Below are 26,045 nucleotides of genomic sequence, written 5' to 3'. Positions count from 1 at the left end.
TAGCAGGCTCAGTAACTCTTCTGCAGTGCATTCATGCCTCACTTGCTTGGAGTTGCTGTTGTTTTCTCAAACATGCATTCAGGGCTTCTGCCAACACACCCAGGGTACTGCTGCTTCATATTACAAGATCCTGCTTTGTCAGGGCAGAATTCAGCCTAGCAGGGCTGGAGCCAGTCTCTGCTAACGTAACTCTGCGGTACAGCATGTTCGGCCAGCGGAGCGGTGCTGGGGTTAGACTGCATGCTTCCTTCGCTTCGCACCCAGCATGGAGGGCTCACTGCCTGCCTCAGAAAGAGTACGTCTTGGGGCTTTCCTCCTTTCTTGGGTGTTGGTGGTATCAGAGCTGTGAATATGGCTAGTTTGGTAGGTAGAGCCCTGGGTCATCAGTGAATGTTGGCATACAGTGTTTTTGTTAGTTGCTGCTGCTGGAGTTTGCTTTTTAAAATTCGGTTCACTAGCTGCTGACTATTGCAACACTGGAGGAATGAAATCAGGTGTCTTCTTTCTTTCTGTCCTCGTGTGATACTGTATTCTTTTTTTCTCTGCTGTTGCTCTGTAGTAAGCAATGTTTGCTTCCTAGCCTGGGCTATGTATCAAAACAAGGAAAACTGTTTGCACTGCTGATGTGCTGTTTAAATATTTGTTCTGTTCTTACTGGGTGGGTGAAGATTTCATGTTGGGAGATACCCCATGAATGCAAAGAAGCTGCAGTTGGAATGGTTTCATGATTAGAAGATATTATTAAGACGAGAAGTCCATGTCATTTGAGCCTGTGGTTAGAGCTTTTCCAGTTATGGTAAGTGATTTCTTCCATGGAGCTTTGAGGTCTGGATTCCTCATGGTAGTCCTCTGCAAAGCATTCTTGAGTTTGTCACAAACAACACAGCATGCTCAGAATTTGTCAGAAGGTGCAGCGTACAGATTTAGTGAACAGTAAGGAATTTGAACAGCAGAGGAAACGCACAGCTAAAATTAATTTTTAATATTGTTTAAAATCTCATTAGCAGTAAATGATTGTGTTTTATTGGAATATTAAAGCAGTTCTATGAAACTCTGTTCTTCAAGACAGAAACGCACTCCTTTGAATGTGTACCTAAGTATCCTAGTTTCACACAAAAGATTTTGGTTGATAGTGTAAATCACGTGCTTCAAATCATCTGCTTCATTTAAACAATAATAGTGAATTCCACAGTAATTCCCTTGCCTCACAGTAGAAGAAATTTCCTAAATATTTAGGTCGCAGCTAGCATTAGCACTGATTTCTGACTCCCCATCCACGCTGTGGTGCTGTGTCTAGCTAATTTTCTGTTTTTTGTTTGATCTTCTGAATGGGGGCTTTGTTTGAAACCAGTTCTGTTCCGCTTTGCTTTGCAACCAGCAGGCTGGTGGGGCTGGGGCCGAGGTTACAGCAGGTCCTGGGTCCGAGAGGTGGGGTGAGCGCATCAGCGGCGCTCCATAGGAGTGGAAGTGGGAGAATGACACACTGTATTTGGCCTGTGTACTCTTGTTCCCAGAGGACAGAGCTGCATTGTTAGGACAAAGAAAAGTGAAAATACTAAAAGCATTTCAGCTATTTTCTTCTTATTGGAGAGCTTTTTTTTCTGGTGCGCTGAGTTGCTAACCAAGAATGTAAAGCCAATTCCAAAATTTAAAGGTGAGCTGAACGGAGAAAGTCTTGGTTTGTACAATTTTTGCTTTTTTTGCAAGTTACAAGGAAGGGTTTTTTATATTTTTATACGAGGCATTATCAAAGCCAGGCTAAGATGCCTGGAGAACTAGCACAAAAGTGACAACTGAGTTATTTAAAAGGAGAAATTATTTTTAGTCAGTCTGTTTTCAGACCTATTTTTGTAGCACATACTCAATTTTGATGACTAATCCTTGTGGTTTTAAAAATTCAGCTTTCTTGTGTCTTCAGTTTAGTTTCAAGTATCTAGGTCTTCAATACCTCTCCAACAAAACTGGGAGAGATCAGAATTTCTGCTATTCATATTGCTACAGTATAAGGGGATGTGGGTTAAAGGGAAGAGTTTATGAGGCAGAAAGAACATGTTCTGCATGTTCTTTTATAAACTATCAATGGAAAAAATAGCACACCACTGCATGGTGTTTGTTTTTTTTTAAAAAAAAAAAAAACACACTTTTCGTAAGTGATATGCAAGAAAGAATTGCAAGTTAGTTGTCAAAAACAATTTTGAGTTGTGGGGCTTTCTTTTTTGGTAAAACACAATAGTGGGATCTGTTTTTATTTTTAATACTGCTTTGACATTCCACTTTCACCATGGCCACCAAGAATAGTCAGCCCAAAACAGTGGCCTATTGTTCAGTATGATCTGTCACTGCTATTCACAGTGCTGCAGCTTCCTCACATTATCCAAGCTATTAAATTAGCTGGGTATTATCACTTGGAAGCTTCAGTATTATCCAGAGAAGATAGCTGTTAAAACAGGGCAAATAGCAGTTAATTTTCTACAGAACTAGGGTTGTATCCTGAACAATGTAATTGCCAGTCAGATTTGCCTTCCTGTGAAACGAGCTTAAGACCATAACCCAAATGAAAACTAAACCTTTTTTAAAAAAAAACTAAAACTAAAACTTTTTTTTAAAAAAAAGACCACACAAACGAACAATCAGACAATGAGAGGGCAGCAGGGGAAAGGGAAGTTTCAGAGTAACAGAAAAGCCTTACTAAGCACACCTCCACAATGGGAGGTTGATGTGTGAGAGCAGAGAACGGAAATCAATCCAGAGTAGAGCGCCTGGAGCCCAAGGCTCGAGTGTCAGGAGGCAGAACAGGATGTGTGCTGGAGAAGGGCCTGGGCTGTGGCATGGGGCTCAGGGTTGCCTGGGGAGCTCCTGTCTGTTCTGCTTCCCAGAGGGTCATCACACCGAGGGTGCTCACTCATGCTCAGAGCTGGGATTTAGCAAACAGGCAGAAGTGCAGAGGCTCAGGGGGGAAGCAGAGCGCAGGTCAAGTTTTCGTCATGAGCAAAACTGAGCTGAAGATAAAGCCTCTCAATGAGGAGGCAGTATAGGATATTCAAGGGATGTTCCTATGACTGTCAGGCAGGGGTGTGAAGAGTGAAGGAAGGGGTGCTCCAAGGCTAACACTAGATAAGAGTACTTCTGGAAGAAGAGTGTTTTCTAAAAGGACAGATCTAGAAATAATACGTTCTTAGGGTGTCTAAATGCATTAAGCAACACTGAAAGTCATTGCTACTGATAGGAGTAACGTGGCTCTCAAACCGATGAAAAAAGGTTAAATACAGTTGTATCTTGCTGAGCAGTCCACAGTATTAAAAGATTTTTAATCAAATATATTAAAGAGAACTGCAAAAGCTAATGCTTCCTGCTTTATCAAGAACTCAATTCAAAAGATACCATCAATTTGGCAATTTCTTCTCCATCAATAATGTACCGTTTTGGATTTAAGGTCATGTACACTATAACCTACAGACCAGTGTTTATTTGGAAAGTAAGGGGATGCTAATTTGGGGAAGACTGATGGAAAAGACAAAAATAACTTGGAAATAATCAAACACAAATGCTAGTTTCTATGATAGCCAATTGCCTTTATAGTCTGTGGGAAGGGATAAAATTTCCTACCTTCTGTCAGTGAATTTAGCTAGAACACATCTTGAGAATATTTGATCATTAGATGGCCCTCTGCCCAGATAATGTGGTCCAGTATGATGTAGTTTCATAAAGCTTTGGATAGGATTACCATGAGCAAAGTTTATCAGAGCTCGTGACTATTGGATCAGTCAATGAAGTTGTTCAAATTATTATTTTGTTTCTTAAAAAGAGGAATAAAATAGGGATTGTTGTGTGCCAGTCACTGAATTTAGCAGCCTCTTGCACGTTATGAACCCAGAGCACACATAGAATGGAGTCCACGTTTTATTCAATTCTTGCTCTGAAACCTACAAGAGCAACAATATTTTCTTTTGTTTGCATTTGTTTGTGCAACCAGTGGCCCTGTTCATAGTTTGTATTCGCATCTTGGTTTTGTGTCCTGGAATAAAGGAGCCTTCTATACAATGTATTGACATCTTATTTGTGACTTGTAGGGAATCTGCTTTCCTTACAACCAATCTGTTGTGACATTAGTTCTGACTATGTAACTAATCAAGAGTTTACTTCATAAAACATATTATGCAAACCTGAAAGATGGGCGTGCTGATACCGGTGAATTACATCAGCTTTTCTGCCATTAGGATTTTTGTAGAAGTGTTGCAAGTTCCAAATATCTCAGTAGTTTCAGACTTTCACTTACACCTTGACTTTGGTCTACATGCATGGCAGAAGAACATTCAGAAACACAGGGAGACATACAACTACAAATGACCATGGACATTAAGCTCCTTTAGAAATTGTGAAATGGGTTCTGATGTTCTTTCACTTTTGATCTGAGAGGAAAAATATCAAATTAAATGTATGCAAACCATTTTAATGAATGTCAGACCTCAGATCTATTATTGAGTTAACAATTTATCCTATGTCAGCTGAAGTGTAGCAAACCGTCCTGTCATGTGCTTACCTGAAGTTTATTGCAAGTTGGGAACAGAATGTATCATACTAAATCATGGTCTACTCCCTTTTGGTTCTGGCATATGCATTTTGCCTTGCCATTGCAGTGGCTTAGGCAACTCATGTTTTTAAACACCGTGACTAACGTATAGCAACTTGGTGTGTCACCTTGGTACCTTATTGACACTTTAAGGGAAGTCAGGTCTCTGAATGCTAAAAGCTAAAACACCAAGACACTTAATGAAAGCTGAGAAGGTAGGTTTTGGTTCATTTGTGTGGGCTTTTATTTTTTCCTGTAATATTAATAAGAAGGTGTGAGAGTGTGAGCTTTGCATGTTCAAATATCTTTCACAGTGTGATAATTGGAAATAATAATTTTAATATATAGATATCCAACATATATGTGTAATCTGACAAGTAAAATTTGCTTGAAGGGAAGCTAAAGCAGTTTGAACCGCAGCTGAGAAACGGGTTTTGAGGGTTGGGTGTATTCTGTATCAGTTAGACTTACACTGGGCACTGTGATGGTGTACATGCCAGCAGTATTGAGAAATGAAACACCAAGCCTGCTTGGAATTTTTCCATTTCATCACTGTGCAGTTTTTAGATTGCAGCTTTATTGGTAAATTTAATCCTTTATACAGACTGGGCAATCTGCCTTCAATACGGTTTCTGCTGAACCACAGTGATGTTGCATAGTATGCTAAAAGTCTTTATATTTTACCATGTTGGGCAGAAGTAAAATATGTTTATATGCAGATTCCTAACTGGTTAAACATTTCATTGCCTATTTAAAAAAAAAAAAAAAAGACTAAACCAGATTATACTCAATTTGAAAATGGGTCATGGTTTTTATTATATTTGTAGGCTCTAAAATATATCAAAAAATGAAATTGGACTCTTAATGCTCAAATTTTGTATTTGGTGTCATTTGAGGAAAAACAGCTGTGAGTAGATACGCACTGAATTGTTCTGAATACAATGGTGCCTCTAGTGTGGCTCATGGGACTCCAGTGACAGTCTGTTGTAGTTTTGTGGGACAGGGGATAGTAGCATAAGGTGCCCTCAACATTAAGTGCTGGTTTTTGTAAGCAGCCGGGTGCTTCAAGCATTGGTTGGCAATGGTGGGTCTGCTCAGGTTGGACTTAAAGAGCTCAGTGTGTCTTCCCACTTCCCTTTCCATTCACCAGAATCAACAGAAGGTGCCCCAAAGTTTGGAATTGATTGCACGTAAGGATCAGAGCGGTATCTGTGCTCCTCCATCTGCAGTTTCAATCTGCAAGGACAGCCTCAAGGCAGGAAGGTGGACCCGGAAGGTGAGAAAGGGGGTCCCTCTCTGTGAAAAACAGGATACCACCATGCTTAGTGGGGCATGTCACGTCCTCAGTCAGGTGTCCCTCTGTGGACTGTTGGCACTGGGGCAGGCGCGGTGGTGGAACATACAGGAACGCTGGCAGCCAACCCCGGTGGGTCTCCAGGCCAGGCAGGGCCATCCCTGAGCTGTCCCTGGGCCAGATTTACCACCGGGTTCCCAGGCCAGGCTCCGGAAGCTTCTCTGGCAGCTGGGGCGAGGGGCCGGGAGCCACCAGCCATGCACTGCCCCAGGCTCACTTGGAGCATCACTGGTGTGTGTACCGCCTCTGCTCTGGAGAAATCAGAGGTAACGTAAAGGTCTTCCTTCTTCCTGTCGGGACTTCACTTCCAAAAAGCAGATGCCCCCAGTGATAGCCACAGCTGCCCAGAGAAGATTGTCATCAGCTGTTATCAACCATAGGATCACAGCAAAAAAATGTAGTAGCTGAGAAGCATACAGTGTCAGGACATCTGAAAACGTGTTCATTTGGATCTTACATCCTTGTTTGAGGGGAATCGAGCCCATCTTGTGCAGAGCCATCTTCTCTCTGACGGCCCTGCTTGCTGCCGCCACCCTCCCAGCACCTGCCTGTCTGGTAGCTGGAGGAGAAAGCCCGTGAGCCCGGAGCGGCCCCGTTGTGCTGCGGGTTGCGGATCTGATATACGTGAGCTCCGTTTTCCCCTTGCTTGAGCATATCCCGGATGGCCATGAAGCAACAGCAGACAGTTAATTCTCTGGCTACTAATTCTGGGTTTATGTGCAGACAGTCATCTTGAATTTCTTAATTTTTTCCTGTACCTGAAAAAATCAAAAAGAATGGAGACTGAGGACAAATGGCTCTCTTCTTCTTCCAGAAGGGTGTCAAAGACTGTCTCCAGAGCTCTGTAGCCTTAAGGCTGGTCACCAGGGACTGATCCATGCTAGTGTCCCAGTAACAGCTAGTTCGCACAACTGAGGGCTAACCTCCTTGCAAAGGATTAGCCATATCATAGTACTTGGCCAGGATCACCCCTGAATTAATGTAGTACCATGTTGCCCTTCTTTATTTTCATGTGGCTTCTAAGATGAAGTGCAGTGAGCCCACCAAAGCACGCAGCACAGTGCTGACAGAGTGCACTGGGTACTCTGGGAAGTGACATGATGGACTCTTGAGTGTGGTGGAGACCTGCTGGAGTAATGTCAGAGGGGAGCCTTGGGCAAAGGCTGTCCAGCACAGACCCCCCAGGGGTCAGTGTGACTCCAGATCTCCAGATGTTTTTGTCAGGGGAACTGTTTGGCTTTCTACACATGGGACCTCAGGAGCACATCAGCAGGCACACAAGTGTGGGCAAGAGGGAAACAGACAGCATGCAGTTAAACAGGATCTGGGTCCCCTGACAGTGTGGATACACCAAAAAGGATGGATGATGAGTATCTCATGAGGAAGAAAAAAGCAGGTCAGTTACTTCCATTCAAGAGTAGCAAAATTCTGACTTAATCTTACACCCCCAAGATAAAATTTTCTTTTGCATCAAGATCTCATTCGCTTTAGTGGGATTTAATGCAGTTTTGGATGTACATTTATGCACATCCTTTGGACGTCTTTAAAGTCGCACTTTAAATTTGAAAGTGGAGCTTAATTGGTACTAACAAGTTTGTTTAAAGTGTGGTTTTGGGTGATCGCATGAATGGCTGGAATAGACAAGCTCAGCCAGAACAGCAAAAGCTTTTTAAGTCTCCAGACTAGGATGTGAATAGTGAGAAGCCCTTTTCTGAACTGTTGTCATCATTCTAAGTGCCTTAACTTTAAAGTTTAAACTCTAACCTAGTTCATGGAGCCATCTACTGGCTAACAACAGCTCTGACTGTAGATTGTCATTTGGCAGTACTTTAGTTTTCAGCTGCATCAGTACAGGCTTCTTTGGTCTCTTCCATGAGATTCATTATTGGTATTGTGTGATAAATTAGTTATAAAAAACACAGTCAAGGCTGTTGCACTTATATCAGTGCTATAGGATGTGCTACAGTATTTGCAGACTAACCTTCTCCAGCCTTCTTTTTTTATTAGCATTAAGCACTAGTAGAAACATTTTGATGCCTTCTGAAAAAGGTATGTGGGGGAAGGTAAGGGCTGTTCTTCGTATAGTGATTAACACTGGGGCAAGAAGCTGCAAACAGTAGAAAGGTAAGCGAGTCCTATGTAGAGCACTCTTTGAATGAGATAATGAAATCTACAAAAGGCAGGTAAGTTTAATACTAACTTGATCCCAGTTGGTATTTTCAGAGGAAGCAATCTCCAGTTCTGTGCAGTGACTTTGAAGACTACAAATTTAAATAAGAAAGTGAATGTTAAATAATGATTAGCTTGAAGTGCTTCTTATCCAAATGGTACATTATACCACTAGGTTATTGCAGCTTTTATAATCACACAAGGTTTTATAATTTGTATATGCCAACAAGAATGCTAAGGTGGCTTTAGCCCTTGTGCCTGGGTAGTAAGCATGGGAACAGCCTGTCAGCTTTCATTTCTTGGGGGGTTATTATGGATCAAGCCAAGATAGCTGTGATTAGGTCTTCTTGCAGCAGTGCAGAAACTTAATATTCACTTCATAATTAACCAGAAAACCTTACGCAATATTCCTCGTATCACTGAGATTGTTGACCTGGGAGTAGGGTTTGACTGTTAACTCTTCAGTGGCTATATAAAGCTCTGGTTAATACTGGTGAATTTTGTGGCATTGAATTTTCAGTAATTTATGTTCATTCTAAGGCTTTATGGTAGCAAGCCATTATTTTTTTCCACCTGTTTACTTACTTATGTGAAATATTGTACATTGATTTACTGTGTAGATACTCTTATATCCTGCTAGCATTATTACTGTGTTGCCCTGTTTAGGAGTTCTGTAGAAATTTAGTGAAACTATGAATTCATACTTAATTATAACCCATTTCTGTATCTGGACAAAACGTAGAAGTGAACATCCAACTATCTGAGAACTATTAAATATTTAATAACCCATTTTGCTGAAACAGAAAAAAAAGATGCAAGTATTTAGATAAAATTATTTGAAACTCCATTTGATCCTTCCAAAGTCCTACTTGGCCAAAGTCTGATTTCATGGCTCTTTATCTGCATTGAGACAGTGGAATATATCAATACCTCCTATCAAGAGAGAGACTCATTGTTCACCCTGAAGTCCTTACAAAGTTGTCAGCAGCTACAACATGGGCACAAAACCTAGGCCAAAGTGGCTTGTGAGGTGGTATTTTCAGTCAGTAGTAGGCTTCCTGAAATCTTTACCTTTGACAAAGGCTCAGTGCTTTAGTAACTGCGATGGAAAATGTTATGTGACATGTCCCATTTTAAACCTTCACCACAAATTCTAGTATTATGATATTGTGTTATTTTATACTAAAGATACCTTTTATTTTTCCAACAAATACTGTTTTGAAGTCAGTGGATTTTTAGGGGAGTACCTATGCTGTAGTCCTTACGCAAGCAGTAATTATAGCGTAGTAGAACATAAGGGAGAAAGTTTTCCTTTACTGAGAGACAATATCTATATGTGGATCCAAAGTTTGGTTGAGCATGGGAAATTAGGTCCCTTTCCTTCCTATTTTTCCTTCCTCTACCCTGTTTTATTTGGCTGGTAACTTCAATGCATCTCTACCCCTTTGTACAAGGAAAACTGAACTCAGAAAACCAGAACCTGCAAACAAGCAACGATGCAACCCCAGCAGTCCTAGCCACTGTAGAGGCTGTAAGACAGGATAACTTCATTGTTCATCACTGTGTCACACAACACTTCATAAACTAAGTTGAGACATTTTTAAGAGATGAGCCATGTGCCTATTGTAACTTCCTGCAAAGCTAAGGATCCCATGTACCCTGACTTACAAAAAGGCACGAAGCTGAACCATTCTTCAGGAACTGAGCTAATGAAAAGAGAGGGATTACAATTTTTGATGATGGATTCAAGTGCCACATCAAGAATATGTTTTGCAGTGTTAGTAAGAGATGAAAGATAGTTCCTAAGATCTCTATTTCTAGGGAGCCCGTGGTTCGGTTAAGGAGTTTAACTGCTTGAACATCTTCCTGTCTGCTGTCTATTTAAACAGTCTCTCGGAGCTGTAATTATGTTTAAATGCACTGTAAAGCAGATGTCTTGTACTTCTTTTATAAAAGTACAGTGATTTTTGGATTTATACAGAAGGGATTTCCTGGTTTAGTTAGAAGAAAGCCTCTTACTTTTCAAGCAGATCAGGAGACTTGTGAATTCTTCAGGACTTCAGAAAGAAAACGTTCTTTCTGAAGTCCTGAAAACAAGTTCACTTACATTGTGTGTGCAGTCACAGTTGAAATCTGGCAATGTTTACCAATTTTGAAGAGCTTTGTTTTTAGTCTGTGTGCTTCATGCTTAGTTGCGGACACATACCTCTTGTTTTGAACCGACAGACAAACCACACTAAATAATATAGATAATTAATTTGAAAAACACAACAAAGTTTGTGGTCATTTTACTATTTTTCAGCTGCAACTGGATAAAACTAATGTATGCACTATACAGTCCAAACATATTCTGATATCAACTCACTTTTAGCTTGAATATGAATAAGCATTTACAGTGTACAACCACCAGATTTAGTCAGGCACAAAAAGGAGATGATGAAGAAATCAAGTTAATTAAGAAAAACTATCACTCCTACAAGTATCAGGATTTAAGAAAATGACAACCTAAATAAGCATCCATGCATAAACAGCTGGAAGTAATACTTGCTTAAAAAGTGTTGGCTGCTGAGCAAGTCCTTCTGTTTTCTTCAGGTTTTAAAAATCAGTTGTGCCCTTGCTTCTCTCCTCCCTTCCTTCCTCCCATACATTCACTGTGCGCACACTGCCCTTCCTTCATTCCTGTGCACTTGTGCACGCGCCCCTGCTTTCCGCCCACGCCTCTGGGTTTGTCTCTGCCTGCTGGGTGATCTGGCCCCTGCAGCCCTTCCCAAGGACCACGCTGCCTGCTCCTGTGTGCCAGCCAATTGTGTAGCTCCTCTTTCCATTTCGGGAGGGCTGAAGCTGCATCGTCCATGCGTGAACAGCTGCCTAATGCTCACATTTAGCAGAGATTCTCCAAAGTTATGGTCTTGAAGCTGTTGGAAATGATGTAGTGACAGAAGCAGGTTCTCAGCTGGCTTTTCATAATTAAAATTCAGAATTTGTGAGCTTTATGCCTATTAAAGTGCCCCAGTTGAGACCAGTCAGAGGTGGATTTTTTTCCTTAACACAACTCAGTTCTCCCTCTTTGTAATTAAACTTTGAACTGTGAAAAAATTCCAGATGTGTACAGACAGAAGTTGTATTGTAGGAGTGCTTACATACCTGGAAGTTGAATTTCTCGTGGTCTAGCCCCATCTTTAATCAAATCTGTCTTAGTCATGCAGTTTTGTAGGAGAGTGTTTGCCCTGCTCTTGTGTCTATGTATGGAGCTGAAAGACTTCTAACCTGCTTTAATGTTTGTGATTAGTTCGTCTGCAATGAATGCAGAAGAGATTAAATTACCTGGGCATGAGAGAAGGTTGAGTCTGGATTTTTTTCATCTGTAACTTGATCATGTGCTGTCTCCAGAAATCCAGTGTAATATCTGTAATTTCATGTGCTGATACCACCACTTCAACATCTCTCCTCCTCCCTACCTGTCATCCTTCCCGTGGAGAGCCTGCTCAAAGCAGATCTGGATTTCATGAGCCTTGTGGCTTTTATGTACCCAGAAAGTGTGAAGGGAGCTGATATCCCAACTCATTCTACTTTTATTGATGTTCTATGTGCAATGCTAGGTTGGCCTCTTAGTAGCCCTTCCTGATTCATTAAGAAGTAGGATCAATGCAAGTATAAAACCTGTGTCTGAACGGGTATTCCAAAAACAGGATTTAGATTGATGACTAGTTTCCGTACTGGATTTCAAAAATAAAACAGAAAAATACAACTATACAATTACTTTGCCATGGATTACTGAGGCTTCTGATTTGCTGTTGCTGAATGCAGAGCCCACCTTCTATTTCTCCAACTGTTTCTCTTTGATTTTATGTAACTTAGTATTATTACATGGAGTAATCTCCTTTCTCCTGCAGATGAAGGCTGTACCAGGGTAAGCTCTGATAAGGATATGGTTTCAACAATAGAAAGCAGGTTTTGAGCATGTGTTTTCTTTTTGCGCTTGCCTCATGCCGCATGTCAGTTGGACCTCGTATTCCAGTGTGTTTATATGCAGTGGCCTCAGAGGTGAGCAATGAAGTTTAGTTATCCAAACCATAAAGCTTTACAAACAGCAATGACTCAAGCTTGATAGTACAAAGATAAATCATAGGTAATAAGTTAGAAAATTGTGAATCTGATTTTTCTCTTAAACTTGCCCACAGTACTGTGGGCCTGGAGTAATGTGAAGTACTACTCAGCACACCTGATGCATCTGCAGTACTGGTATTCAGCTGCATCTTCTGAAATACTTGGTTTCAGCCGTGAGCGGGTTAATCCTGTTTTTCCCCTGCCCCTGATATTTTGGTTATCTGTGGCCTGCAGCAGGAGTGTTTGTGCAGTTCCAGGAAGTCTCACCAGATAAGCAAGCAGCTCCTGAGCCCTCCTGTGCAGCAGGAAGGTGGAGGAGAAGGGAAGATGGAGGAGAAGGGCAGCAGGTGTGTGTCCACACATCTGTCTGTCTTGGTGCTGTGCCCCCACAGAGCCTGGTGCTGTTTTTGCAATGAGACTGTCCTGAGTTCCCTGCTGTTTGTGTCTGCCGAGGACTTGAAGCCAAATTAAGGATGTCCTCCTAGGGTGCTGGCCCAGTTTTTTTCTGGTAATTGTATTCTGCCTCTCTAGGCTCCTCTGCTCTTTCAAAGATTCTTTCCCCCTGTAACTGCTGCTTGTGACCTCGTTTTCCCAATTTTACTGATACAATGTGCTCTTAAGTTCTTGCTGTGAGGAGCTTGCTAAAGCTCACTTTTCCTATCACTTAGATGGGCACCTCAGGTGTTCAAGGATATTTCACATATGTGAAATACTCCAGATTAGGAGGAGGGAGTGGAGGTCACCTTTTCTTCACAGTCTGAGCACCAGCTCAGGGAACAGCACAGGAAGGGTATGATCGCAAATTGGTTTTTAAATTTTCTTCTAGCTTCTCACTCTCTTACTTCATATTTTGTATTATTTAATATTTGGCAACATTCACATTTCACCAAATAGATAGAGCTAGCTTCCATGTTATTTCTTCCCTAATATTCTTGGTTTCAAGCAGTCTTGGAAAGAGTCCTCATCTTGTTACACAGATCATATGACCAACTGATCTCCAGGCGTTTTTAAGCCGCATCAAAGCTCATGTGCCTTTTTTTTTTTTTTCTGTCCCTCCTCCTTCCAGTTTTACCCAGTAACTTCAGGAAAGAAATGCTGTAGAAAGCAAATGGGCTACCCTTCATTGCCGCCCCCTTGGCTGCCGCGCAGTTAGGAAGGACTCACCGTCAGAGGCTGAGAGAAGGCGTGTGGGGTGAGCGCCCAGAGCAGCAAAGAGCTGCAAGTGAGCTTGGGTGCTCAGACCCTCCACTGCCTTCCATCCTATGGGACATCCCCTCTGGCTGTTCTCCCTGCTGTCTCTTGAATTCTGAGTCTTTTTCTGTTCTCATCTTGGACAGTGGAAGTGTTTGTGGCCCCGTGTTACGGAAGGGCTTCGTCAGGCCATCTGGTTTCTGCTGTGATAGTCGTCATCTGCTGTGCAAGGCGTGTGGAGAGCCGAGACCAGGGAGTCAGCGTGGCCGGCACTAGGGAAGCCTCACAGGAATCATTGCGGCAGTGAGGGTTGCACAGAGCCTGAGTTTTCTGAAATTTGTTTACATGGAAGAATAGCTTTTGGAGCACTTCTATTTTTTTCTATTCTTCTAAACTTCTATGATGTTTCTGTTTTTCTGTGAGTATAGAAGTCCACTTTAAACATCATGGAGCACCAATGCACCATTTTGGGAGTGTAAGAAATATTAGTATGGAAGCATGCATTCCTCTGAGAAATGAAGCTCATTGCTCTTAATGGAGGTGATATTCAGCCTGGTAGGTTGTGGGTTTTTTTCTTTGTTTTTTTTTTTTTTTTTTTTTTTTTTTTTTTTTTTTTTTTTTTTTTTTGTTTTTTTTTTTTTTTTTTTTTTTTTTTTTTTTTTTTTTTTTTTTTGTTGTTGTTGCTTTCATTGCTCTGCAAAACAAGTGCAGAAATTGTTTTAGTTTCTGTATTTAGCCTGAACAAGCTTTTTAGTTGACATTTCTCACTAGACTCTTGCAACAGGGTGGGTGCCTTTTGGTCTGGTTCTTTCTTCTGTCTGCTCTGGAGTGCAGCTAGTCATGTCAGGAGTTATCTGGCAAGGTAGAACACAGTGTTGTACAACTCCTCTATGTGCCCTGGATGGCTTGTTGATGTCAAAGGTTTTGCAAATGCAGGGTGGGATCTTCATCTGTTGTAGGTAAGTAGCACGAACTTATTTTATGAAAAGCTTTCTTTACAACAACTCTGGTAGATTGAATTGTGTGCTCTAAAAAAAGAGCAGTGCTCTTGTGATCAGTCTCAATATAGTATTCATATAAGGTGAATCAGTTTATAGAGATCACCTACTCATTTAAACCTTACTGATGAAGAGTACCTGTATAGAAATATAAATGTCAGCTGTATTAATTTTCCTTTAAAACATCCAGAATTATTATTATTTTTTTTTTTTCCAAACATTTTTATGGCACTACGTTGCAGTTTTGAATGTATGGTAATATGATAAATTATGTCAGTTTCATTTTCATTTATGTTTAGCGTATGCTTCTGCTTTGGTTATTATACTTTAGTTTCTTGGGATCTCTTTACCTAATGTGCAGACATGCTGAAGAGGGAATGGCTTTGCGGCACCTTATGTTGTAGCGGTGTGTAGCAGAATGGTACTAGGAGCAGATACTACTGATGCAGCAATGCTGGTACTTGTTGCAATGTGACCATGTTAGGCAAAATGGCTGTAATTCTGTACTGCAGAGCCTGGAGCTATACCAGAGACCTGTTCCACATACTACAATTTGGTGGCTGTTTGCAGCCCAATCACAGAATTGCATTACATATTGTTTTGGTTGCCTGCTTTCTTTTTCATTTTCCTTAATCCTTTCCCCTTTGTATCCTAACCTCTAACATTACAAAAATGACCACAAAAGGCTTTTGTGGAAGTATCTTCTATTATCGCTACACCAAGGTTTGCTGTCTGAGATACCATTATAATTTAAGAGGATGTTTTTAGCCATTTTTCCTCCAATTCTGGCCCCAATAAAACCTGAATTTTGCTCTTCGGAATGTTTTTTTCCACATTGCCCATGTTTTGGGTCAGTCAAAAGTTTTCTTCTCATTTATAATATTGAAGTTTAAAACATATAAATTAACATGTCAGTGCTGGATTCCTTCACATCAGAAGACTTTGGAAAGCAGTATGTGGTCAAACTTGTACAGTACCTGTGCATTACTGCAAGTTAATAGAATGATTTAAAAACAAAACAAACAACAACAACAAAAGTGTAGCTTTGAGATCATCTATTTCTATCCTAGGTTAGTAATATTTGCTACAAACAGGAAATATCAGTGAGACAGCAGAGAAGAGCAAGGGAAAAAGAAGCCACAAGGTGAGAATGGCTCTTCTTAAATGTCTGAGGGAGTAGGGCTTGCTGGCAGATGATGCTCTGGATTAGAGTGCCTGCCCGTGCTTCAGGTGGTCACAGGGTGATGTACTTTTGCTTCACATCTTTGAAATATGACAATAAGACACGTTTTCTTTGACAAGGAAGTTGAAGGCAGTGGTTAAGAGACAGGGAGGTTTCTTCTTGCACCAAGGACAGCTATGGTTAAAATACTGTTGCTGGCACTGTTTGTGCTTGAGTCCCTACATGACAATTGCTTTCTAATTAGAGTTTCTGCCTCACAGGACATCACACTAATCTTCTGAAAATTTTATTTAGTGATTTTTAAATAGCAGTGTTTCAATGGTGATATAAATAGAGCATATACTTTATAGCTGGATTTATGTCTTGCTGTGCATCTTTGAATCTCTATTTTTAATGCTGCTTGAATCTTGCCACCAAGTGCACTGCTTTATGTCTTCAGAGGAACACATATGTCATCTTGATTCTATTAATTTTCTACTAATTTGTCTGTCTGTTATCCTGTCCAATTTTTTTGGCTCAAATGTGTGGTTTTTTTAAAAAGTGTCGTGTGTTAGACATGGAACGGAAAGCCCTGTAGCTTTAAATCCAGCAGTCCCAGCCTTTTTTTTTTTTTTTTTTTTTTTTTTTTGAATCTAAAGCAAACACTCAAACACTCCATCTGAAGGAGAGGTGCATAGCTGTGTGTGGGCTCTGAGCGTAACTTGATTTGCATCGGCAGCACAGGAGCGCCGTGCACACAGCGATGCTTGTTTTGGCAGCAGCGCTCAGCCCGTGCAGTGAGTGCCCGGCGCCCTCCCCGTCTCGAGATGCATGGAGCGGAGCAGGCAGTGCAGGCGGCTGCTGGGCAGCGCCCAGCGCTGGGGCGAGGGCTGCAGATGGCCATGCGGTGATGTTGATGTGGTGCTGCTGTACCTGCGTATGCTGTGAAAGGGACTTCTGTGAGCCTGTGAAGGTGAGAGGCTCGAGGAGCATCGTTAGGATGGCGTTAGTTATCTTACTTGACTGTTTTATGTAGATTTTGGGTAGAGCTTGACCTCATTTTGTAACATTAGTCTTGGAAACGCTGCGTTTTCCTCTAGGCACCGCTGTTGAATTCTGTGGTTGTTTTTATATAGCTTTTCTTCACTTCAGAAGCTGGGAAGTATGAAAAAGGCTCCTGCCTGAGCGAGTGTTACAATCTATAAAGAAGATCAAACGTGTTGTTGGTTTGGGGGGGGGTTCTGTTTTTGTTTGTTTGTTTGTTTTCTGTTTTGGGGTTTGGTGTGTATAATGTAATGAACGATGGAAGAAAAGGCTAGTAAATGCAGCCCAATGTCAGAGAGATGTCTGAACCAGTAGCTTTTTAAATGTGATGCCTTGTTTTGCTGTTTTAAGTATGCAAAATGTATTTTCAGGAAGTAGTAAGCAAACTGCAGAATCATAATTTACTTCAGGTGAAAAAAAAAAAAAAACAACATGTTAAGAGCATATAGCTTCCCATGGAGTGGGTGACCTTCAGAAATGAGTAGGTAGTTTTCTTTGGTCTCAGTTAGCAACCTAGCTTGGCATTACTGTTTCACAAGCCTGAGTTAACAGTAAGCTTTATTTCCCCCCACATTTATTCAATACTGTAGAGAGACAGTAAGGGCTTTGAGACTCTGATCTCCAATGCAAAATAGAAGATATTTCTTTTCAAGTTGATGCATTTAGCTCCCTTGTGCATTGTGACTCCAATATTTAGAGAAAAATGAAATACAGGATCCAAACATTTTGCCTTTGCCATAGATCAACGTGGGCCTAGGGTTTATCATCATCGGCAGAAGACCTGGTAGAGAAATTGCATTGTGCACTGTTGTGTTTGAAGCATGTGTGTCTAATCACATTTATTTAATAGACTCATTATATTCCTCTGGGAAGATCTGGATCTCCTATACTAGATGTTTACTTACTACATTCATAAGTCTCTATAATAAAAGTGACACACACGTGGCTCTTGGGAACAGCTCTGTTAAAAATGCAGAGTTGAAGTGGTTCAGACAGCAGTGAAGACAGAGAACAGTAAGAGAAGGGTTTTTATTTGTATTCCACGTTCTAGTTTGATAGATCTGTGTACGTAGCATCTTAGCATGTGTAACATCAGGCTAATGCATCACCTCCTGAGAACTGAAGAAAGGAATAAAAAAAACAGGCTACTGTATTCTTGCTTTCTAAATCAGATGTGGGCAGTTTTGCTGTCAGCGTAGTTTGTGAATCTTTTGACGTTGGGTTGTGGAGGTGGTGCAGTAGCGTGTGCTGTCAGCACGAAGACGTGTTTCTAGATGGAGTTTGAGATCAGGAATCTTGGTTTTATGTGAATACTGAAAGCAGCATACTGACTTCAGTATTTGGTATGGATTTCTAGACAACTACCGTGTTGCCTTATTCTCCTGGGTAGTCATCATCCCCTCAGTGTAACACAGTCTCTTTGTTGTTTCGTTGTTTGCCATTTTCTTTCAGATTTCCACAGGCATGTGCCACGGGTGCACAGCCAGTTTTTTCCTTGTTCTGTACCGACTGCCCTTGTGACTTCAAACAGTCTCATGGGTTTAGCTGGTGCTAATGTAGGAGTGCCCTGCAGTATTTAGAACTAAACAGCAAGCTACATTTGAGCAGGGAAGAAATGTTTGAGGCCAATTCTATTGCACAGCTCTCTAGCAAATGTAATATTTGCTGATGTGCTATGTGTATGTTACATTAGAAAGGCTTTAAATAAGGGAACATTATATCAAGAAATTGTATATAAGAATGACAAAGAAATGCATACACAGGAAATACAAATCTTAATGTTGTAAAACGTTTATCTTTTAGTATAAGCTGTTAATAGATTCAGCTTTGAAAACATTGCTTCCAGGATGGACTTTGGTTACAGTCACACTCTGTTGTACTTGCAGAAAATATCACAATTGAAAAATAAATAAAAAGAAGTGAAGTGTAGAAGCATGATTATGCTCAGGAACGTGAGCTATTTAAACTAAACACTTAGCAATGACTTGCATGTTAATTTTCAAAACAAAAATCTCCTGAGAAGGGGGAAATCCTTGTTCTCTCACGCGTGGTCATTCTGTACAGAGTGATCACAGAGATGTTTGTTCTCCCAGATTCCAGACCTGTTTCGCTCAGTTGTTTTACAAGTCAAATTTAACTTGCAATCTGAAAATTAAACTCTTTTCTTTACTAGTGAATATATAAGATGCAGTGATAATCTGCATTTATCAAATAGCAGCTTGAAGCATGAGGAAAATAAACTGTACTCTCTGTAAAGTGTTAACAGTAGTTTTGTCTGTAAGTTAATGAGATGTGATTTGAACACACTGGGGAAACTGAATGAATTTTAAAAGGAAAAAAAATAAGGCCCCAAACAAATAAGCAAAAAGGTCCTTTTACATAGTTATTTTCTGATGAAATCTTGTGTAAGCTTGTTTCCAAATCTGCCCTCTCCTCCCAATCCCTATACTTAACTTTTGTTCAGCTTTACCTCATTTCCTATCCTTATTATTGTAACTTCTGGCCTGATTGGCAGGCCCTTGATTGAAAATCTGCAGCTGCTAAAATAAACATCCATGAATATTATTTTGGCCATATTTTTACAGTCATCCTCTTTCACCTCAAAAATCAGGTTCCTGCAAGCCCTTGTGTATTATTCAGTTCCTTCTTATTTTTCTATTCATACTGTTTTATTCATTCTCTTGGACTTGTCTTATCCATAATGTCATCATCGCTGTCCTGTTTATTCAACTAGCATTTCTGATTTATTTCTCGACTTCTCTGTAGCTTTGGAAAGACATTACTGAATTGGACCACCAAGCATTACTCTTTTGCATTCAAAAATGTCTTTGCTCAAAATTTTTAAAGTTCAAGATCAAGAAGGTAAGGACTTTGATATCAACTGGATTTTAAAAAGAACTGAAGGAGCCATAGATGTTATCGCTGGAGTCATGTTATGCTGTTGTCATGTTCCCTTCTGTCTTTAGGGTGCAAATGCTCAAGGGCAGAGCTGGTGCCTGGTGCTGTCTTCATCCTCTGCGTAATGCCCCTTGCCTCTGCCTACCACTCCTGCCAGATCAGCAGTCAGGATTTTGTGCGCATTACCTCAGCTAGAAGAGGTGCAGGTCAATTCTGTAGCATGAGGTACCTCATAACCCGTGAGTAAGTGATAGTTTTTGCTTCCTGAGAGGCCTGGAGCAGCCAGATCCAAAAAGCGGGATGACATAGGGACTGCCCAGTTCTGCTGCACTGGAAATGCTATGCAGGGAACACACATGTGCAGGGATTATATTGTCCCAGTACAGATTTTCCTGCAGCTTCGCTGTGGAATGAATTAAGCTACTTGTGATCAGTGCCACACGCAATTCTTTCTCACAGAGCAAGTCAGATGTCCTGTGGTAGCAGCGATCTTCCGCGGTTTCCCCTGACCCCACCAGCTGGTGAGCTGAAATGTTGGTCTCTTTGGGGGATTTCTGCAGTCAACAGAGATGAGAATACAGCTTCTTGCTTTATAGCCAAACTCTGTCACTCGAAACAGCATATGAAGTTATATCTCCATTTCACATTGAATTAAGTGACAAGGCCATAGGAGAGTCACACTGCAGCTCTCTTTTCCAGATACAGAGTTGTGGAAGGGTGTTTGTATGCATACCTCAGGCCATAGCTTGATGTAAGTTTCTTGCAGCAATAGTACCAACTTGTGCAATCCCTGGTCACTTCTTCCTTCTAGTGGTGGTCCTGCAGACCTGCTGATAGAGTTTGTGGAGCCTTGTGGTGAGCCAGGAGTGGGAGCTTACTAAGAGCAAAACATCTCCTAGGTCCTTCTGGCTGGGTTAGGCCTAGTGCAGGTCAGACCCCAGTCTGGCTCACCACTCAGCCCCTCAAGTTGTTCTTCCCATCCACTGCTCATGCCAGCACAAAGTTAGGCAAGGAACTGCCTACCTTGGCACTGTCACCAAAGAAAGGGAACACTAAATCACATGGAGATCTCTCGAGATTATTGTAAAATGTTGTTCTCTTGAGGCTGGTGTCTAGCCCTTCTGTCCCTGGTTAGGTATCTGCCATCTCTTCCCCTTTCTAGAGCGTGAGGACACAAAGGGCATGCAGGAATGCTGAGAACCACATGCATTCCTCTGGGTTGGCAGATGTAACATGTGAGTGCAAATGTTTTACTAATCATCACTCATCATTGTTTAATGCTATGAGTAAGGTATAAAGCCATTTCCTTTTGGTGTTACCAGTGTTGGTTCCTTGCTCTAGTTGTTATCTTAGGCAGACAAAGGGATTGTATGGGAATTTTTATTTTACTTTTTCAGAGTCATTTTCCATTTTTTGTTTTCTCATGGCATTTTGTTGTTGTTGTTGTAACCAGGCCAGTCTTCCCACCATTTTGAGGGTTAATTGCCCACAGGCAAAGATTGTTTATCTCTTTTAGAAATCCTAATTATAATCTAACCAATGAACAGTAGTATGAAAAACACACAGACTTCTTTGAGTTGTCCATCTGTTCATATGCTTTCCTTAACCAGTTTTGTTTTTGATTTTGATTTTGGAGTGTAATAAGGACTGCTCAAAACAGTTGCTGGCAATGACCAGCAGTCTCCACAGGTAAGTAGACGGAGGCCTCTTAAAATACGAAGTTGCTACAGTTTCTGAAGATTGAATCAGCCTATAAATTTTTGCAGAATAACTGCACCGTGTATCATGAGGAATCATGCTGGACCTGTTCTGCTTTGTTTTCCTTTTATATTCATGTTGGCAGCAAAGCCAAGGCAGGTGTTAAGTGGTGCAGGAGCATGTATGTGCACTGAGTACTTGCTAGGGAAGGTGGAAGGTATAGCTCCCTCTTCTGTGCGTTCACACGTGTGGGAACTGTTGTGTTTCTAGGGGTGGTTCAGTACAGTACTATTTGGATCTTCTGCCTGTATTTAGTCTAGAGGTGAATGAATAGAAATCTTTTCCCTTACATCTGCTGTTCCATCTGGATCAAAAGGCATCCTGTACACAGGATTTGCAAGGATATAAACATGCAGTTTGCAACAAATAGTGAACCAGAGAGTTGATAGTATCAAACATGTGGCAGTGTTGCAGTAGACAGAGTAAAAGGGTTGCAGGCCCAAGTTTTTTGTCTTTATAAGCATATCCACAAGTGTACTATATGGTTGTGCCATCCACATCCTGAGAGATATTCAAAAGCTGTCTGGACGCGGTTCTGGGAAGCCTGCTTTAGGTGGTCCAGTTTGAGCAGGGAGCTTGAATAAGAAGACCTCCAGAGGACCCTCCAATCTCAGACAGTCTGGTTTTGTAACTTCTATCAGAAGCAAAGCAATAAAAAAAAAAAAGCTGTCTCAGCCATAGGTCATAAATTACTTATTACAATACCAAAGTAGGCCAGACAGAGTAATTTCTAGTATTTTTTTCTTCAATTCAGGACCCACAATAGATTTTGCAATATGGTTTATCTTTACTGGATCCAGTAGGGGCATCATACATAGTCTACTCACCTGACAGTACAGCTGATGCCACCTTGACTCAAACATTGTTTAAAGAATCATGCTACAGGTTTTATGCAGGAGGGTGATATCTGGCTGTTGACTGCAAATTACACTTAACTGAATATGTTCAAGGTACCTCATAGTAATTCATGATGTTTAAATGCTTCTTCACTGTACCTCACAGTGATTCTGTGCATGGCTTTATAAAAATGTACATTTAGATGATTTAATGTAGATATATAATTGTTTGGGGCCTAATGGAGGTCACTTTTCACAATGTACAAATACTGACGTGTAGGGAAATGAGGGAAAACACAGGGCCAAATGAGAAATTAGTGTCATTATCATAAACTGAGGTTAACACCTCTATCCTATTATCAAGAGCTGTGGTTTTTCTATAGCCATCGTTTGCCAGACTGTCAGTTTCATACCTCTTAAAAACACATCTCTCCTTGAAGTGCAGGACTCCTGGAACTGATGTGAATTTGGGGTTTATTAGTATTTTGGTGGAAACTGCAGCAGCATCCAAAAGATTGATTTTACTTCATGTGACACATGGTTTATTGAACAGAAAATGTTTGTCTTCTACTGTTTGTCACCCCTGTGTTAAAGCAATAAAAGCTATTCTCCTTAAGCCACTTTTGACTCCTCAAAATAAGAGATGTTACCAAAAACATGCTGGGATGGAAACAAGAAAGATAACACTAAATTTGAGAATAGTTTATTTTAAGCAATCTCAAGCCCCTTTCATACAGATACCTTCCTGCTCACAGAATTTCTTGACTCTGAAGCGAATTGATCCTGAACATTATCAAGATACAGTTTTTCTAGATCTTATGCATAGTGCAGTTTGTCATCTGTTTGCTTTTAGAAGGAAAATACTATACAATGTCCCACACTGACATATACAAGAATAAGTCCATTGGAAATGCGAGAATTTACTAAGGTCTATTCACCAACTATGTTTTAGAGCAAAGTAGGAAGTAAAAGGAACTGATTTTCCCTGGCATTTGGTTTCTCAGCAGCAGCATACCATGGACAACTGTAGTGCAGAACAGAGTACAGCAGTACCTGTGGAATACTGCACATGTACCTCTGACCCAGCAGGTCCAAATGTACATTAAAAGATCATCCCTGAGTAACAAATGGTAGTTCTCCCCTGCAAATGTGACTGACCCGTTAATGTAGGACCACAGCCAAAGTGGCTGCCATGGGATCACAGACTTGTGACTTTCTGAAAAGGTTGTGTATTAAAAAAAAAAAATGGGAGTTCCTACCCGTGTGTCTTTTGGTATGGCTGAAAATCAGTCATAAGTGCTTCTTGTTTATAAGCTTACTTTAATGTTACTTTAAAATGATGATGAAATGGCTTACCCAGCTGGACATTAGCTGTCTGAGATCAGTTTCACTGTTTTGTATCTGGTATTGAATTATTTTAGAACTGTATCTTGGCATTTCTGTGAGTAGTTCTGCCAGGCGTACAAGAATGGTATCGAAAAATATCTTTTCTGTCTGATGAAGTGTTTTTAAAAATTCATTACAGCTAGCAACAACAACAACAAAAAGTTTGGTAGTGTAAAACCTCTCTTAGGGACATCTAAGATAATTCTTTGCAAAATATGACTGTATGTTTGAATAGGAAATTGGATCAGTTTTAACACTCAAGTATCCAATTCCAAAATCCATTATTTTTTGTGTTTGTTTGTTGCTGTTCTACAGAGATCTCAGGAGTTTTTATTTTTCACTGTTTTGTTTATCTGCATTAGTTTGTGTGTATTCTTTTTCCCCCCAAAGCTCGCTTATTTGGCACTGAAAATTGCACATAAAGGTGCCTTAAAATAATATTTCAGGTTGGCGTTCAGAGCCACTGGAGATCAGGGTAGGAAACAATTATATCTCCAGCTGAAAGTATAAGGAGACTTGAGAGGCATCACAAGGAATTACCTATTTCAAGCATTTCATAGTTTTAATAAATGTTGTGTGGGTTCAAAGAACAAGCAATCTGGATCTCACTCAGCATCTCAGTTCAAAGGTGCAACTCCACGCAACCCTCCTGTCACCCTGAGGCCCTGGCCACGTAGAGTCTTGCAGGAGGCTGGGCTCCACGTGCTCTCTGCAGCCGGATCTCAGCCTCCCATTGGGACGGGGCCAAGCTGAGGCTGGAGGGGTCATAGTGCAGGCATACACTGTACAGTGTGGTAAATCCGCAGACACAGTCAAACATGAAAGACATTCCTTCTTTTTCTCCCCTCTAATGTTTATTCCCATAAGGTGTTAATTACAGGTCATATTTACTAATGAGCTAACTGTCTTGCATCCATCACTGTAGTCTGCAGTTCTCCACGCTTCTTCATGCCCATGGCCAGCAACCATCTGTCCACCTGACATGGAGTGGTTTGCCCAAGGCATCCCATCTTGTCTACTGTGTCCCAGGGAGCAACCAGTTTCTGTCTGCACATTCAGCACACCCATCTTTGTCAGCCCTGTGCTGATGAGTCTGTTAATGAGGAGTGTTTCCAAACAGGAAATCTAAAACTTACTACTTTCTGTGAGTCTCCTAAATTCTTCTGATGATATCACTATACTGCCTTCAGTACAGTGGGGTGGGGAAGAAAAAAAAAAAAAAAAAAAAAGAATTCTTTAGTGATTAGTTTTCTATACCACCGAGAGTGCTCAGTCACTGGGAAATATGACTAATCCAAGCACCCAAGAAATCGCTCAGTTTCCTTCCAGGGCTGCTCATTTCTGTTGTCATTCTCTGTTCACCTTTCTCACCTTGCCCTATATATTTTTATTCCAAGTAACATGATGCTTTGCAGTCACATTTTTAAAGCTCCAAATATGGAAGGAAACGGGAGCGGAGCAATCCCCTTAAAGTAGGCTTGTTCTGAATTCTGCTACTATTTGCTTAAGCCAGCTGCCTTGCTTGTTTTAAAACAAGGTGAGGGAAAAACAAACAAACAAAAAAACAGACTTTGTAAATTTACTGAAGTAGTTTCTATAGAAGGGTGAAACACCTTAAAATGAACACATTTAATCTTCAGTAAAGCCAAAAGAGGCAGAATCATAGGTTCTGTATGGACTGTCTATTGCAAAACGGATAGAAAAGCTTTTACAGAAGGGAAGGCACGATAGTTTCAAAAGTGCTAGGAATTTGATAAGATCTTGAGGAGGAGCAAGAAGGAAAGTCCTCATATGACTTCATTTGATTGATGACATAGTGCCAAAGCAGTTTTCAGTTACCTCCACGTTAGGTGGTCATGCAGGTCCACTCAGTTTGGACTGACTCAATATACTGCAAAATTGTATTGCAAGGCAGATTTTCAAACTGAATTGTAATGCCTATTTTTATACAAACATTGACCATTAAAATACTTCATTTACCAGCATCTTTTCAGGACAGATTGCCAGTCATCTTAAATCAATACTATGTCACTAGCATTTCCCAGTGTTCTGAGGGGCCCGGTTTGTGCTGAGTCTTCCCTTTCTAAAGCACTGTCGATACAGTGAAAGTACTTATCTCTGTTCTGGTTCAGAATAGCACTTTGTACAGTCATTTGCTTTTTAATTGGAAGAAACCCTTTGTATCAGTCCAGAGTAATGTCCACACAAATGGTAATTCTGAAATAATTAACCCAAGATGGTGTACTCTACTACAGCTATTCCAGATTATTTTCTGTCACGGGTATAGGAAAATAACCTGAGAATATACGCTGAAGTAACCAACTTCAAAAGGGGGAAGAGAAACTTTGTGTGGAATTTTTCCTCTCACAAAACTCTTGTCTGAAAGAAGAGTGTACTGGTAGTTTAATTTATAATTACCCACACATGCTATTTAGACCCAAATTGCAGCAAATTAAGTCAACAGAAACTCGTTATTGCTAAGTAATGCTGAAGTCCCATTTAGTTCTACAACACTGAAATGTGCCAGTTTCAGCTTGTAGCACATCTGTGCTGTGGGTGAACTCATGGCCCA

The 26,045-nt window shown here is 40.8% G+C and overlaps 1 protein-coding gene and 1 long non-coding RNA gene across 17 annotated transcripts in view; both read left to right on the top strand.

Annotated features, from left to right (window-relative positions):
* The window catches only part of TMCC1 (transmembrane and coiled-coil domain family 1), a 145,789-nt gene that overhangs the window by 98,253 nt on the left and 21,491 nt on the right, over positions 1–26,045 (top strand). The window contains exon 1 of one of the 16 annotated variants that reach the window (XM_035338026.1): positions 34–295. The exons of 11 other annotated variants lie outside the window; for them this stretch is intronic. In XM_035338026.1, coding sequence (XP_035193917.1) covers positions 266–295 — 30 coding nt within the window. In that variant the 5' untranslated portion in view covers positions 34–265. Of the gene's footprint in view, positions 1–33; positions 364–406; positions 797–13,910; positions 13,947–16,385; positions 16,525–26,045 lie in introns of those variants that run through there. 4 more of the 16 variants (XM_035338018.1, XM_035338023.1, XM_035338027.1 and 1 more) reach the window with 4 other exon arrangements.
* LOC118173471 overlaps positions 18,368–26,045 on the top strand; it is a 9,407-nt gene continuing 1,729 nt past the window's right edge. The window contains exons 1-2 of the long non-coding RNA XR_004754216.1: positions 18,368–18,378; positions 20,734–20,740. This is a non-coding gene — a long non-coding RNA (uncharacterized LOC118173471). The remainder of the gene's footprint in view (positions 18,379–20,733; positions 20,741–26,045) is intronic.

The sequence above is a fragment of the Oxyura jamaicensis genome, chromosome 12 (assembly GCF_011077185.1).
Source record: "Oxyura jamaicensis isolate SHBP4307 breed ruddy duck chromosome 12, BPBGC_Ojam_1.0, whole genome shotgun sequence".
Lineage (NCBI taxonomy): Eukaryota > Metazoa > Chordata > Aves > Anseriformes > Anatidae > Oxyura > Oxyura jamaicensis.
The sequence above is the reverse complement of the archived record's forward strand: the minus strand, read 5'-3'. Positions and strand labels throughout refer to the sequence as shown.